Raw genomic sequence first — 12,064 nt, 5'->3', positions numbered from 1 at the left:
CGCAGAAAAAATGGACTATTTAATTAAGACTTTTTCAGACTATCAAGACTTTGAATGAAAGGATTTTTTTAAAATTTCGGACTATCGAATCTGGATAAAAATGATATCCGTGCTCTAAAATACAGGCATTCGACGGCACTAGCGTATAATTTAAAGCCAAAAATAGCAAATACATTCTGGGGTCACCATAAGGTCTTCAATAAGTGTTAATCCACATTTAATCAAGCTTTGGAAGGCCGCGAAGCTGTCAAAACCTGGGATCAAGGAAAAATACACAGGCAGGGTAAGCGTCTTCTGTTTTTCCTAGAAAAAAGCACCGAGTTCTTCATAAAATGTCATGTACAGGGTAAAAAACCATGACATGGTTAACAAATCAGTTCATATGAAGCTAGTACAAGTGCTATTATGTTTTGTATTGTTTTGTTTTGTTTTGTTGTTGTTATGTTTTGGTTTTTTTATATTTTCTGTTTTGTTGTTATTGTTGTTGTTGTACAGTAACGATAGAATAACACATTAATGACGAACATCTCCTGACTGTGGACTAGCGCATGGAACCTGTAGTGGGATAACACCGGATTCATAATGCCTTAAACCTTCCAATTTAATGTAAAGTCAAAACTGAACTGGAACAACATAGAAACACACAATAAAATTCACTACATGATACATTCAATTCCCTCCATGGAAAACTTCAGCATATAAGATATAGACTGAAAGCGACATCCATTTAAAGAATGTTTGCAGTTACTGAAGGACAGACAAAAGAGTGACAAACCAACCAAACTACCAGCAGAAGAAATAATTGGTCACGATAATTCCTATAAGTGCTTTATATTGTCATAAAAACTAGTAGAGCAATACTATTTTGTTTAAGACCTTGCAAAAGTAATAAAAGGCACCAACACTCGAGCAGAAATTAAAAAAAAACATAATCCAAGGATGAAGACCAGACAAGGAAAACACACACACACACACACACACAAAGAATATGAAATAACCAAATTAACACGTAGAAAGAAACAAAAGCAAATGAGCAACTCGAACTTCGTCAAAACCTGGGATCAAGGAAAAGGTGCGCAGGCAGGGTTAGCGTCTTCTGTTTTTTTTCTTGAAACAACCGCGGAGTTGTTCATTAAACGTCAAGTCCGATGTATACAAAAAAGGGAAAAGAAAACTATGGCATGATGAAAAAATCGGTTCTCATGTTGCTATTATAAGTGCTATTACGTTTTTTGTTTTTTTGTTTTTTGTTTTTTTTGTTTTGTTTGTTTGTTTGTTTGTTTGGTTTTTTTTTTCGACGAAAAATTTATCAAATATCTTAGAAGATATCCCTGATGCAAAGGTTTTTCGGTATTGAATATGACAAGTTCCATTAAATCTGAACATTATTACAAATAAGGGCAAAACGGACTACTTGTGAAATGTTCGAATCAAATATAGACTCAATCCAAAACTTAATTAGTTAACATTTCTTTTGAAAACTCCTTACCTATAAGGAGACGGGCAAAGTTTTGGGGTATATGTAGAATACGACTGTACACTATCTTCATGTGGGATCACAAATTGGGCATAGACTAATAATTCCATTAATGTAAGATGATAAATATAAATTTGCATTTGCCGCTATGCATCGTGTCAAACTTCCCACTTTCCCTATTATCTTGAGGTTACGCAGTGTTTTTTTTATGAAGTGTTTCTTACAATACAAATAACTTCAGCAGGTTCTTAATTATTAGTAAAAATGAGTTCAGTACACAAAGGTGGACTGTTATATTAGAATTGTTACACGTTTAAATGTACTATCATTGTACTATGAAAATAAGATAACTTTATAATAACTTATGAGATATAAAACAAATTTTCCCAAAGGTTTGAAAAAGAATACATTTGTTTTAATTTAACGAGAATAGTTATGGTGTAGATGTCAAAAACCCCACCGGGATGAAAATTCAGCCCAAGGCCTCCCATTAGTATTCAGTGAACGACGAGAAAACCCTCATACCACAGGGCAGGCGGTAGTTGGCCCCAGAACATCATCATAGACGGGTACAGTGAAAGAGTTACCCGAATATTGTCAAGTCACATAAAGATAAACATACAGAGGTAAGAAATTATTGACATAGGATGGGTGCAAAAAAAAGTACTTTGGCGTGATCACAACCCTCTCCCTTTAAAATCTGGCCACTGTGGGAAAAATATTACACAATTAAAACACATGAAAATATGTTCTGAATCCCTTGTTACAGCGGAAATAAAGAAACTGAATATAAATTACACAAATGTACAAATTAAGGACTACTAGCAGTTAACTATTACTGAATGCCAGCTCCAGACCAGCTTAAATCTACAAAGTGCTGTGTCCCCATCGTATGTAAAATCACTCCTAATACCCATGCGGGTTTAGAATCACGCTACATCATAATTCATACAATAAGGACACAATCCATGTCATGCCAAAAACTGCTTTTAAAAAACATTATTGGAAATACGAGCAGTTATTTTTCTTTAAGAGATAGATGATACAGATATATAAGGTAAACATTTTATGCACGAATTTATTATTCTATCGCGATCAGAATATAAAGAAGCATAAAAAAGAAGGATAATTCAGTGACATCAAAATCCATGTACATGGCTAAATTCAGAGGCGATCGACATGCGCAATGTAGAACAAAAAAAGTTAAAATATTTACCTAAAGAACTGGTTAGTCCTTGGTTGTAAGTTAAAGGTTCACTTCATTTCAAACCTAGTACCCATAAATTAATTTCATGTGGTATTAACATTGTATATATTTGAAGGTGTATAATGGGTTCTTCTGCTTTTTTATTATTGTTGAAAGAGGATCGATCAAGCGCTTTATAACGTTGTTGTAGAATATAATATGTTTATTTCAATTACAGGGTCCTTTGTAGAGCATATATGACTCTGACAAGCATTGGTTACAAAGAAAACAGAAAAAAATGCAATGTACATTGTATACAGGGAATATGATTCTGCAACATGTAGAGGGGAAACTTCTATACTATACAAAATCTTATAGCGAAAATTGAACAATTCCTAATTTCAACCACCTATTTTAGTTGTCTTTGATAATCTCCTCGTCTCCAAAATAGTATAAATAAAGTTTTAACTAATCATTTTAGAAGTTCAATATGTTCTTGAACGAAAAGCCACTGAAATTTCGATTCATTAATTGAAATCTTCTTAAATTTTTATGATAAAGAGATTTCTGAATACATACCATTTCTAATAGTTTTTATGAAGGGACATTCTGTAACAAAGTGAACTTCTTCCTCTGTCTAATCTAATGTACAGTGTAAGTATTAAGTTTATAAATATATGTGTTTGAGTATCTCTCAGTCTCCAACCTTCAAGATAGATCAATTGCTCTAATTGTACAGAAAGCCTGCCTAAACTTAAATTTTCTCAAAATCAAATATTTTTCAAAGCCGAAAGTTTTCTGGGTTTTTTTTTAAGAACAGTAAATAAAAGTTTCTCGTCTTCAGATTGTAGTGTACTATTTTAGAAATCATTCCAGTGTATTTTTTGTAAAGATTTTCCTTTATTACTTAATTAAAAGAAACAAATTGTACACTATTTCAAGCTTCATGTATTAAGTACCATTCGGTGTAAAAATCAGGCAATGTGTGGCACATCATATTTCTCAATTTGGTCTTTTTTGCCTGAAAAATATTCAATACATCTAGGAAACAACTGAAAAGCTATTTAAATTTATCCTGAAGCATCTGTGACGTACATATTTTTTGACTGCTTATATAGGGAAAAAGTATGGGAAAATTTTCCCGCCATTTTTCCATAGTGCATTTTAACTGAATCTGACCTATCTATATCACAAAAAGGCCAATTTTATAAATACTCTGATGATTATTTCTGGAGGTTATCAGGTATAAATACTTGGTTTATGCAATCAAGTCTTTGCGTATTTTTTTCTTCATATGCCTCACCTTTTACACATTTTGCCTGATTCTTAGACGGAGAAGTACTTAAAATCTAGTCTTTTTAGAATACATTCTATACTAGAGTACTATAAATTTAAATTGCTCTAATGAAATTCTTTGTAACATACAAGTGTATGATGTATGCGTCCACTTTCTAAATTCAAAGTTTTGTTCAATAATCTACCGATCTGAGTTTATTTTAAAGTGTATCACATATATATTGTATACGTTAATCACATCTTATCATGACGTTGTCAATATCTATATGAAATTAATTACTTGGTCACTAATTTATCTATTTTGTACGATCAAACATGCAGAACTGGAATTTTCACACATGGGCGTCTTCTTGTTGGTAAAACCCGGTCTTTTAAATTGAACTGGTCGATAATGCGGTTCATGACAATTACCGCTTTTAATACAATTTTCTGTCAACATGAAAAAACAAATCCGCAAATCGGGGACGCATTTACAAGCAGGATGATCATATCTGTGTTTTAATAGATTGAAAGATACTGCAATTTATGAATGAAGCATGTTTTTGGTCATTTACCGACGCCAGAATTTAATTCTGTCGATATCGGATGTTTGTCCATTATTTCTAAGTTGTCTGCTGCGCTTGCAGCATGATACTTGGTTTGAAAAGAATGATTTCGCCCTAGTGTCAATGGTGGTCATTAATGTGTCTTCGTGTCGTTATTTGCTTTTTTAGTTTATTTTGAAGGAGCGTCCTCGTTCTGTTACCGTGGATTTTATTTCTTCTATTGTCGAGGCCTTTCAGAGCTTACTTGAAGTTGTGTTTACACTTCCTGAAGAATTTTTGGTGATCTAGTGATCTCTGTAGGTATTTACTATTTTTTATAGGACTATACGATGCTTTTTTTCACTATAAGAATAATAGTATAAGCTGACCTAACTAGGAAGTTATATGATATTGTAGAGCCAAATAAATAATGACAAGTCATCACAATGTATCGTTATTTATTTCCTAATGTTTAAGTTTTTTCTTGGTTGTGAAACTATAAACGATTTACTGACTTATTACACACAATGTCCTTGATAAATACGTTATTCCCGATGATAGTTTATTAACAGTTAGAATAAAGCTGCATACCGATTAACGGAATTGACATTGATTTACTAATTTCAAGATCATTTGAGTTGCAACTACTAGATATAAAGCCTATCCCTTGGCACGATTGTCAAATGCAGTTTTCCAGGATTTCTTTCAGCTTTTGGAGAAAATACTGTTTCTGAATCTGTCTGAGGTTTCCTTGGTGGCCTTCCGCGTCTGAGGTTACATTTGGGTCACAAGAATTGTCGTTCAGCTAAACATGATAAATAATGATGTTCCTCAAACTTCGGACTGTCTTTTTGCACCCATCCAACTTTTATATGTTCATTTCGATAGACCTTGCTCTTTGTTTTCAGATATTTGCCTACATTTTGCGAGTCGTATCCAAATAGATGACTAAGCATCCTTTCTCGCATCCAATCGCCAGACTGTCCAACATATTTGATTAAACCTTCCACTTTAATTACAAATACCCTTTAGTCTCAGGAATAGGTAATTCCAGCAAAGTCTTTTGTTGCTCTATCAATAAACTGCATTAATACGTCCTTCACACCCTCTTGTCTTAAATATAAATTAAGATTGTATAAACGTTAATCTCAATGTTTAGCGTATAGTTCTAAGCTGTTGAAAATAAAAATGAAATATAATTCCTTTGATTGTAATCGCAAGGGTATTAGTGCATTCGGGTTACATTTGTTTGTTTGGTTCGTTTTGGTTTATTTGTTTGTTTGTTGGTTTGAGTTGTTTTTACTTTGTTCTTCTTGGTTTGTTTTTTTATTATGTAAATAACAAAAGTAATCAGTCATTTTAGTATATATTGACATTTATATCGACTACCAGTTGCATCATATAAAAGTCAAATGAATTTCAAAACCAATCAGATCTATACAAGTTACTTTAAAGCTAAATGCAATGATAGATCCATAATATGGCTCCGGGGTTGGAACCCACAGCCCACCTTTTTTCTTCAACTTTGTTAATAAAAAATGTTATGTGAACAAATGATAACTTGGAACTCCAACTTTAAAATTCCTGGGTCGGAACCCCCTATCATAAACAGTAATCAAGGGAACCAAGGTTATAGCGGTAATCAAAAAGAATGTAATCCAGGGACAAAGACCAGACATGGAAAATAGACATACACAACGAAGAACATAAAGTAACTTAAATCATACATACAAAGTAACAAAAGCAAATGAGCAACTCGGACTCCACTAAAATCTGGGAGCATGGACCAGGTGCACCGGTAGGGTAAGCGTCCTCTGCTTTTCTAGAAACACCCGCCGAGTTGTTCATAAAATGTCAAGTCCGGGGTAAACGAAGTTAAAGATGTTGTTTAACAGAGGTTTTTTTTTTCACTAAAATAATTGTATAAGCTGACCTAACTAGGAAGTTATATAATATTGTAGAGGCAAGTAAATAATGACAAGTCATCACAATGTATCGTTATCTATTTCTTAATGTTTAAGTTTTTTCTTGGTTGTGAAACTGTATGAACGATTTACTGACTTATCACACACAAAGAATGTCCTTGATGAATACGTTGTTCCCGATGATAGTTTATTAGCAGTTAGAATAAAGCTGCATACCGATTAACGGAATTGACATTGATTTACTAATTCCAAGATCCTTTGAGTTGCAATTACTAGATATAAAGCCTATCCCTTGGCACGATTGTCAAATGCAGTTTTCGAGGATTTCTTTCAGCTTTTTGGAGAAAATACTGTTTCTGAATCTGTCTGAGGTTTCCTTGGTGGCCTTCCGCGTCTGAGGTTACATTTGGGCCACAAGTTTTGTCGTTCAGCTAAACATGATAAATAATGATGTTCCTCAAACTTCGGACTGTCTATTTGCACCCATCCAACTTTTATATGTTCATTTCGATAATCTTTGCTCTTTGTTTTCAGATATTTGCCTACATTTTGCGAGTCGTATCCAGATAGATGACTAAGTATCCTTTCTCGCATACAATCGCCAGACTGTCCAACATATATGATTACACCATCTTCCTTAATTACAAATATCCCTTTAGTCTCTGGAATAGGTAATTCCAGCAAAGTTTTTTGTTGCTCTATCAATGAACTGCATTTATATTCTTCACATCCTCTTGTCTAAAATATGAATTAAGATTGTATTAACATTAATATCATTGTTTAGCGTATAGTTCTAAGCTGTTGAAAGTAAAAGTGAAATACAATTCCTTTGTAATCGTAAAGATATTAGTGCATTCGGGTTACATTTGTTTGTTCGGTTCGTTTATTTGTTTGTTTGTTGTAGTTGTTTTTACTTTGTTCTTCTTGGTTTGTTTTTTTATTATGTAAATAACAAAAGTAATCAGTCAATTTAGTATATATTGACATTTATATTGACTACCAGTTGCATCATATAAAAGTCAAATGAATTTCAAAACCAATCAGACCTATACAAGTTACTTTAAAGCTAAATGCAATGATAGATCCATAATATGGCTCCGGGGTTGGAACCCACAGCCCACCTTTTTTGTTCAACTTTGTTAATAAAAAATTTATGTGAACAAATGATAAATTGGAACTCCAACTTTAAAATACCTGGGTCGGCACCCCCTGGCTATCATAAATTGTGGACCGTCTCTGTATACCATAGTATATTTGTTTATGAGAAATATAGTAAATCAGTCACTGAAACCAATTAGTAAAGTTCTGCCCATATACAGTGCATACCAAATTTTGAAACTTGAGCTGAAACGATTTTTCTGTTTGTTGATCATCATGATTATCTTTAATATTTTTATGTTTAATTTATACTTTATTTGTATTTAGTTCCTTTTTACCTGTTAAACGTGGTTAATGTTCACTCATTCATTATTCTTATTTACGTTTAATTTAAGTCACTTCACAACATACATCATTATTATTATCACTTTTTGTATTAAAGTGATAGTGCTCGATTTTTAGCATAGAAGTATGCATGTTCTTTTGGAGTGTTAAATATAAGAAAATACTTAATTAATGTTCTTTTTTAAATTGAATTTTGTTATTTTTGTGTTAATATTTTAGCTGTTTATTTTTGTATTAAAATGTCTTTCGTTGAAAACAATATAATAGGAGAATAGTCTTACCTTATTCGCATCTTTACCCATGGTGTATATTAGTACTTTTATTTAATTTGGCACGGGCTAGCACATGTATAAGTTCGTATGACTAACTTGGAAATTTTAAAACGTGTATTTTTAGTGATTGTGCTTCAAAGGCGCGTGGTAGTACATTTGAAAAAAAAGAAATAGGTCGATTGACCTTCGAATATGTATATTTCTGATTCTTATGTATGTATTTATTTTATTGCTTTTTTTCTGAAGTTAAATAAAATGATGACAGCAAAAATCCATAATATAAAATAGTTCATGGTTAATCAATGAAAAAAACGCATTTATTTATTTCTATATATAGACCATAAATACTTATTACGTTTTCTATATCTATAGTATGTTGGTCATGTGCTCTGAATAAAATTCTGGTTTATTCCCTTTTGGGATGGTAACGTACCTTTATGAAAATCAAAGGTCGATAATATTTGTTTAGGATTGTCATTAGTTTCACGTGTAATTTGTACAAGACTGTGTATCATGATTAGTCCAAAGTGAATCACGTCGGTTCAAAATGTGTATCCAAATAGCTTTAGTTACAATGGTAAAATTTGACAAGGGTGTGTACGGAACATTTTAGGGATTATTAGGTCGATTAGTACACATTATTCACCTACAACGCAATTGTACGCCCCAAGATCAACAAAAGAAATTTATGATTAGTACACGTGGGATGATATGTATTGCGCAATAAAGCTTAATCTATTTATATACCGAGACGATCGAAGTAACCAATCAATGAAACGCTGAACCAAATTCAAATTCAATTTTGTTTTTATTAACCATAAAAAATAACGGCAAAATTGAGTCTATTGGGCGTGTAAAATGGGCGTGTAAAAATCAAATGCCTCTCGATAGACTCTCGTCAGGGCCGGATCGATCAGACACTTTGTAAAGGTGGGGTGCCATCCGAGGTACCTCAGAAAAAGGGGATTCAAGGACATTATTTGCCATGTTTGTCAATTTTACACATGAAAATGACAATAAAAGAGGAGGTGCATCTCTACCCCACCCCCTGGATCCGCCACTGCTCGTTCTCCTTTGACATTTACCATTTATTGAGTCGGATTACAGATATGCAGATGGCTTTTTTATGTTATATAGTTGAGTGATTCAAGAGGGATAACTCTATTTATGAATATTATCTTGCTCTAAATTTATATACATGACTGAACAACCATCCATAGACGAAGGGATTCCGTCGACGAGAGTGGTAGTAGTGAATGCTTAAATTATTTGCCCTGTGGTCATTGTATTCATTAGAATTGGCAGTGAGTGTGAGAATTGTTTGTACTAATATATCATTTGCCTGTAAATTTTCTCAGTTGGAATGTAAATTCACTGAAATTTTCTAAGTCCAAGGGCCATAACTTCCGTAAAATCATTCAACCGTAACCAAATTCGAACTTAATCAGTAACTCTTCATAATAAGGCCACATACCAAAAACAAACTTATGTGGTAAAAGCATAACAAAAAAGTGCGGAAAACGTAGATGGGCACACGGATGGACGGACGCCTGGTATTTCCATGTCCCCTCACGACGCGTAGCGCCCTTAGAATATTTTTAATGTAATTTGTGAAAGATAGGAGAATTGAAATATGAAGTTTTTTTATTATTATTTTTGTTTTGTTAAACTTTTTTTCAGTGACTGAGAGAGTAATGAAGGGGACCAAGATTCTAACAGAAATCACATAATGTAATCCAGAGATATATATTATAGATACAAACTTAACGAAGCATTTTAGAAGTTAGCATTTTCAAATGTTGTACGGAAAGCTACTGAAATTTTGATTCATTTATTCAAATCTTTATACTTTTCTATGTTAAAGAGATTTCTGGATGAGTAATCAAGGAAACCAAGATTTTAGCGGAAATCAAAAGGATGTAATCCAGGGCCGGAAAGACCAGACATGGAAAACAGGCACACAGAACAAAGAAAATACAAAATAATACACACAAAAGTGACGGAAGTACATGAACATGCCGGTACTACTTTTGCCATTCCAGTGGAGGAACGTCAACGGTTCGGAACTGGAGCTGCTTTGGAGTTTGTGACGCTACAGTCCAATGGTCGATATGACAGAAAGGTCTTTCTATTCATATTAACATCTTTCTCTTAGATTTTTAGCCTTTTTTTATGGTCCCATGTGTCGACTATACACTAGGCGTTATGTTTGTCGAAACTCCAGCCACAACTTCAACTTATAACAGAACCGGGAAGATATAAAGTTGTAATTTCGCCGTTGGACATGTCAATATTGACTTTCGATGTTTAATTTTAGAAACACTTAGTTCCTGGTAGCACTCTCTTTTTTTTATCTCTTTAGATGGCAACTCGCATCGGTGTTGATTTTATACCAATCCTATATCTGTTTACCTTTGGAACAGTTCGGATTCTCTCCTCATCAATACTGTCTCAAATGGGAGATTTTTCTGTAAAATCATTTTTTATGAACCTCCCCAAATGGAAGTTGTCTTTTTCGTATTGCCAGATTCATGTACATTGTGTTGCTGATGATAAGGATGACATATTTGATAAGGGTGAAGGTTCGAAAAAAATGCAACAAGATTTTGTGTTGCTCTCTATCCATTTGTGTTACAAAAGTGCCAATATTCTTTTCCTGTTACACTTTTGTCAACTACTGCACATGTGCCTTCTTTGATTTTGATATATAACAATGTGTAGTTATTTACTAGTTTTACTATCGTTGCAGTTGCGATTCCGTGGCTTTTGCAATAAAAATAATACATTTTAAAATGAATATAAAAAAAATCCTCATATGAACATCTTTATGACTGTTGATTCGGCATATTCGTTAATTGTCTTAGCTCAGTAATATTTAAAAAAATGTATACCCCTGCCTTGATTGGTTGTTGTTTTAGTCTGAGGTGTGAAAATGTTAAAATGGTAATGAAATTGTAATTTTCAATATAAAAAATCATTTTCTAATATTAAAATATGATTTTTTTTTTGTCCCCCGCTACGCGTCGCGAGGGAACATGGAAATGCCAGGCGTCCGTCTGTCCGTCCGTCCGTGTTCTCCGCTTTTTTAGGCTTTTACCATATAAGTTTGTTTTTGGTATTTGGCATTATTATGACGCGTTACAGATTAAGTTCGACTTTGGTTACGGTTGAATGATTTTTACGGAAGTTAAAACTTACAAATTTTCAGTGAATTTACAGTTTTCCCCACTTTTTTGTAATGCTTTTACCAATTGATTTTATATTTTGTATGTAGTATAACTATGAGAAGTTACAGATTAAGATTGACTTTGGTCACGTTTGAATGATTTTTCGGAAGTTATGGCCTTGGACAGAAAATTTCAGTGACTTTACAGTTTTCCACACTTTTTTTTGTTATGCTTTTACCAATTGATTGCATATTTTGTATGTAGTCTTATTATGAGAAGTTACAGATTAAGTTTGACTTTGGTTACGGTTGATTGCTTTTTATAGAAGTTATAGTCCTTGGACTTAGAATATTTCAGTGACTTTACAGTTTTCCACACTTTTTTGTAATGCTTTTACCAATTGATTTTATATTTTGTATGTAGTATAACTATGAGAAGTTACAGATTAAGTTTGACATTGGTCACGTTTGAATGATTTTTCGGAAGTTATGGCCTTGGACTTAGAAAACTTCAGTGACTTTACATTTTCCACACTTTTTTGTTATGCTTTTACCAATTGATTTCATATTGATTTCATATTTTGTATGTAGTCTTATTATGAGAAGTTACAGATTAAGTTTGACTTTGGTTACGGTTGATTGCTTTTTATAGAAGTTATGGTCCTTGGACTTAGAATATTTCAGTGAATTTAAAGTTTTCCGCACTTTTTTTCGTGGGGAACATTGGAACATTAGAAATAGATTTTCTAAATATAAAGAATTGAATTTTTAATAT

At 32.9% G+C, this 12,064-nt stretch overlaps 1 protein-coding gene across 2 annotated transcripts; it reads right to left on the bottom strand.

Moving 5' to 3' along the window:
* Positions 1–5,446: 5,446 nt before the first annotated feature.
* Positions 5,447–8,277, bottom strand: LOC148628811 (uncharacterized). 2 transcript variants are annotated; one of them, XR_015924544.1, is made up of 3 exons: positions 8,133–8,277; positions 6,625–7,146; positions 5,447–5,596 (listed from the first exon to the last, which is right to left on the bottom strand). XR_015924544.1 is itself a non-coding variant. In XM_088595011.1 (2 exons), the coding sequence occupies exons 1-2, from the start codon at positions 8,151–8,153 to the stop codon at positions 6,739–6,741; spliced, it is 429 nt and encodes a 142-aa protein (XP_088451137.1). In that variant the 5' UTR covers positions 8,154–8,277; the 3' UTR covers positions 6,469–6,738. The 2 variants fall into 2 exon arrangements, 1 of the variants encoding a protein (XP_088451137.1); XM_088595011.1 differs by lacking the exon at positions 5,447–5,596 and having other exon boundaries at positions 6,469–7,146.
* Between the last annotated feature and the right edge of the window lie 3,787 nt (positions 8,278–12,064).

The sequence above is a fragment of the Perna viridis genome, chromosome 1 (genome assembly GCF_037379345.1).
Source record: "Perna viridis isolate PV_CMFRI_1.1 ecotype Kerala chromosome 1, ASM3737934v1, whole genome shotgun sequence".
Classification (NCBI taxonomy): domain Eukaryota; kingdom Metazoa; phylum Mollusca; class Bivalvia; order Mytilida; family Mytilidae; genus Perna; species Perna viridis.
Note: the sequence above shows the minus strand (reverse complement) of the source record. Positions and strands in the feature narration are given on the sequence as shown.

Coding starts and splice junctions, on each gene's coding strand:
- LOC148628811 (XM_088595011.1), bottom strand. CDS start 8,153: ATGGGTAAAGATGCGAATAAG. Junction 7,147..8,132: donor TGGGTAAAGATGCGAATAAG/GTAAGACTATTC, acceptor TTCATATTTTAG/ACAAGAGGATGTGAAGAATA.